This window comes from Echinops telfairi, unplaced genomic scaffold (genome assembly GCF_000313985.2).
Source record: "Echinops telfairi isolate 266 unplaced genomic scaffold, ASM31398v2 ScPeMD7_1;HRSCAF=3_0, whole genome shotgun sequence".
Lineage (NCBI taxonomy): Eukaryota > Metazoa > Chordata > Mammalia > Afrosoricida > Tenrecidae > Echinops > Echinops telfairi.
The window spans coordinates 15309554-15313502 of NW_022103896.1; the positions used below are offsets into that span (position 1 = coordinate 15309554).

Consider the following 3949-nt stretch of genomic DNA (forward strand, 5'->3'; position numbering starts at 1 on the left):
GAAAAGGAGGCGGCGGCCGCGCGGGAGCAACAGATCCGGGCGCCGCGAGCACACCCGCTCTGCTGCGACGCGATTTGTTTAAATCCCAGAGAAATCCAACGCCTTTGAACAGCTTGCATTTTTCGATGGCGCTGCCCGCGGGTCGGCGGGCGGTTTTCTCTTCCTCGAGATGGGCTCTGCCATTCCTGTCGGGGGCACCCGTGGTGGCCTGATTGGCAGTCTTCCTCCGGCATTTGCCAAGCCCGGAGCCGAGCGCTGCAAGTAGCCCGGCCAGCCTCGAGAGCGGCGTTGTTTTTGGCACTGGACAGGCCGTCTGGTGGACTCCGTGCTCCCCGCCCGACACCCTGCGAGCCAGCCGGGGGTGGGTCGCTCGGGGTGAAATTCCGCCCGGGTGAGCGAGCCCGGCTCCGCGCGCAGTCCAGGCGGCCCGAGCGAGCGTCCTCCCTGCCGGCGCCGGGAAAATGGAGGCTGTGATTGAGAAGGAATGCGGCGCGCTCGGAGGCCTCTTCCAGACCATCATCAGCGACATGAAGGTAGGACGCCGGGGGCGCGGCTGCGGCGGTGGCCGGCGCTCCGACCTCGCCGCGCGGCGTCGCCCCCACCGGGGCGCCCGCCCGCCACCTGCGGGAGCCAGTGTCACCTGCTCACCCTGGGCGCTACTCCCGGCTCTGCTGGGTCCCCAGACGGGCGGCTTCCCCCGGGGCGTCTTCAGCCCCCCTGCCAGCTTTCTACTCATTGTCCCAGGGGACAGCCCCAATCTCAGACCGCTGGGGGTCCAGGGCCCGTCCTCAAGTTTTCCATTGTCTGCCCCGGACTGAGTGTCTGCGACCCCCGGGAGGCTTGATGCCCGGAGCGGACACCTGATTCCCCCAGGGATCAGGTGGCCGCGCTTGAGGCGGCAGTGGTGCAGGGGGAGGCTCTGCCCGCCTAGGACTCCCCCACCCCCAGGCTTGGGAGACTAGGAGGTATGCCTCCCTCTCCCTCTTCCCCCACCTCTCTCTCTCTCTCTGTGGCTTCCAGGTCTACCTGAGGGGGATCTGAGCAGATTAGCGTGTTCCCAAGCTGGTGGGGGTGTGCACGGCCTTCCGGAGGGCGCGGGGCAGAAGTTCCCAGGGTAGTCTTGCAGGAACACTTCCCTTCCTGAGCTGAGCCTCCCAGGACTGGAGGTTGAGGACCCCCTGGTGAACTGTAAGCCCCCCTCCCCCACATGCTACATACACAAACACACACTCCAGGTTTTCTCTAGAAAAGATTGTGTGTGTGTGTGTGTGTGTGTGTGTGTGTGTGTTAGGGGCGGGGGAACAACACCCTGGCTTTTTCCTGCAAAGGGTGGGACTGACCCAAGGTGTGGATTTTCTGGTGCATAGAGGCAGATCAGGGCCCTGTGTTACTCATCCAAAGGAAATCCAACCAGCAGTAAGCTGGCTGGAGGTGGGGATGGGGGCTGACGAGGGCAGTGGTTTTTTGTTGTTTCGTTCTGTGTGTATTTAGGGAGCTTCTCTTTGGCTCTGGCTCAGCCCCAGTTTGCCTCCACAGATCCGGGGAGGTGGCGGTGAATTAAAAGCTCGACTTCCAGAAGGAGTGGGCAGCTTTGGAGAGCTGGAGGAGATAGGGTGTGGACAGGCCCGCTTCAGCCCCTGCTTTTGTCTTGCCGAAGTCTAAGGTCTGCCTCAGAGATGGATTTAGGACAGGAATGCACAGCTGTCAGGGCCACTTCCCCTTTTTTCCAACCAACTGCCACCTCACCCAGGGTGAACTTTTCCAAGGTGCCTCCACCCCGTGCTCGTCCATGCTGAGAACCTCCTCCCAGCCTCCTGCCTTTTGTCAGGAATTGACATTCAGGCAGCCTAGCCTGCAGCTGAGACCTGCTTGCCCAGGAATGCCTCTCATCCAGCCCCCATGGATTTAGATGGATTATTCCCGCCTCACAGGCAGCCCCCTTCTCTCCTTGGTCTCCCAGCACATATGGAATTATTGAAATGCTCTTTTAAAGACAAAGATGGATGGCCCCACCATGGACTCTAGGGCATTATTTATTGTTCACTTAAATTCTACACGCTGTATAATCAGACAAGATTCGGTTTGAGGCACACATGGTTGAGTCTAATGACCAGAGGAAGAATTGGAGACTTGTTGGTAAAGTGTGTGTGTGTGTTGAGGAGAGAAATGGCCGATTCTAGGCCCTCCCTTGCACCAAGCAATGCATGGCCTCCAGAGGCTCTGCCCCTACCCCCAGTCTGAGAGAGTTCACATCTGGAGTTTTCTCTCTTTGTTCTTGCTACCCAGAACCTAGGCCCGGTTCTTCCCATTCAACCACTTTGAATCCAAAACCCTTTAGAAGGGACCTTGCCCAAGGTGAGGGGCTGGAGGATGGGTATCATCTGCTTGCCACCTGCCAGCCCCTGGCTGCCCTGGTAGGAAATGCTGGCTGGGGGATTTGTGGCTCTGAGGTGTTCTTTGCCCTCTGTGAGTTCTAGTTACAAGTAAAGACTTTTTCCCCCCTTTCAATCACAGCTTTATTGAGATATATTTCAGATATTTCATATAATTCACACATCTAAAGTAACAAGAGTCTTTTCGTATATTCAGAGTCCTGCAATTCACAGCGATCTAATTTCATTTCAGAGCACTTTTATCACCCCAGAAAGAAAGCCCATATCCATTCATTTTCTCTTCTCATTCCTCCCCAAAGACTTCTTCTTTTTAAATCATTTTATTGGAGGCCCCCAAAGACTTCTTATAATCGAATGCCCTTCCAGTGTGAGTCTGGCTTGTGTGGCCCCTGAGGCCTTTCCTTTGAGTTCAGTGGAGTTTGCCCTCCATCCTGTGGGGAGGTGTCCCTTGCTTTAAAGATTGGTTGGTTTGGGCAGTAAAAGAATTTAAGAGCAACACGGAGCAGGGGATGGAGCTGTTCCCTGGGCTGAGGTTCAGATTTTGGTACAGAGGGGAGCTAGGTAAGATCAAGTCTGTTTCCCAGGAGTGGTGATGCTAAAGGTAGTGGCTGAAATATTTCCCTGATGTTTTCACCTTCAAAGTCTTCCTGGCTTAGATGGCAGTGGTGTTCAAAGGGCACTTCCTGGATCTTCAGGGTATAGGCTAAGCAGCGTATACTATGCATATGTATGCAGCAGTGCAAGTGCCTTTTAATATCTGACGTCAGCAGACTTGCGAATGGCTGCTTATCCTGTGAATGCCCCTGATGGGTTTTAAATGCTCTCTGTCCCTGATCTGTGTGTGTGTGTGTGTGTGTGTGTGTGTAAGGACAAGCCTAATTTGGGAAACCCATTTGGAAATGCCATCCTGACAGGATTTTTTGGTGTGCTTGTTAGTAGATGGGGTGGTGTGGACTGGGGTGAAAAAAGAAAAAAATGGTTTCATTTGTAGCATTTGCCTCCTTACAATGTATGGCGGTGCCATTAGCACAGGAAGGGAGTCGACGTTTCCTCTTTGGAGGCAAAAAAAAGAAGGAAAAAACAAAAACAAAAACCCAAAGGGATTTCAAGGCCCAACCTTGTCCGCTTTTCCAAAGCACAGAACCTCAAGACACGTCACAACCTGGGAGAATTCTCTCTGCTTTCTCCTAATGATACTTCTTCTAGCTAAGGCCTCTGTGTCAGGGTGAATGTTTTATGCTCTTTCTGTGGGTTGGGGTGTGTGTGTAGGGTGCAGGAGAAACCTTCATTTGTCTTCCTGGAGGCAAGGGACAGCTGCTAAAGAACTTAGTGATCCCGTGAGGAGCAGGCAGCCTGGTGTTTTCTTCCTGTCTTTACCCTGCTGTGGTGGTGGTCACTCATGAGTGGCCGTGTGTGAAATCACTTAGCAGTGTCCTGTCAGGAAACCAGCCACTCCCATTGTCTGGGGTTCTGGTCCTGGAGAAAAGGAGAACTGAGATGCTCATGTGGCTAATGACAAGCGCCCAGGGCTGGTTTGCCCAGGGAACCAACGTGCG

The 3949-nt window shown here is 54.5% G+C and overlaps 1 protein-coding gene across 1 annotated transcript in view; it reads left to right on the forward strand.

The window, feature by feature from the left end:
- Positions 1–24: 24 nt before the first annotated feature.
- Positions 25–3949, forward strand: part of MTSS1 (MTSS I-BAR domain containing 1) — a 170345-nt gene continuing 166420 nt past the window's right edge. Inside the window, exon 1 of the mRNA XM_045287024.1 lies at positions 25–533. Within this exon, the coding sequence (XP_045142959.1) occupies positions 462–533 (72 nt within the window). The 5' untranslated portion in view covers positions 25–461. The remainder of the gene's footprint in view (positions 534–3949) is intronic.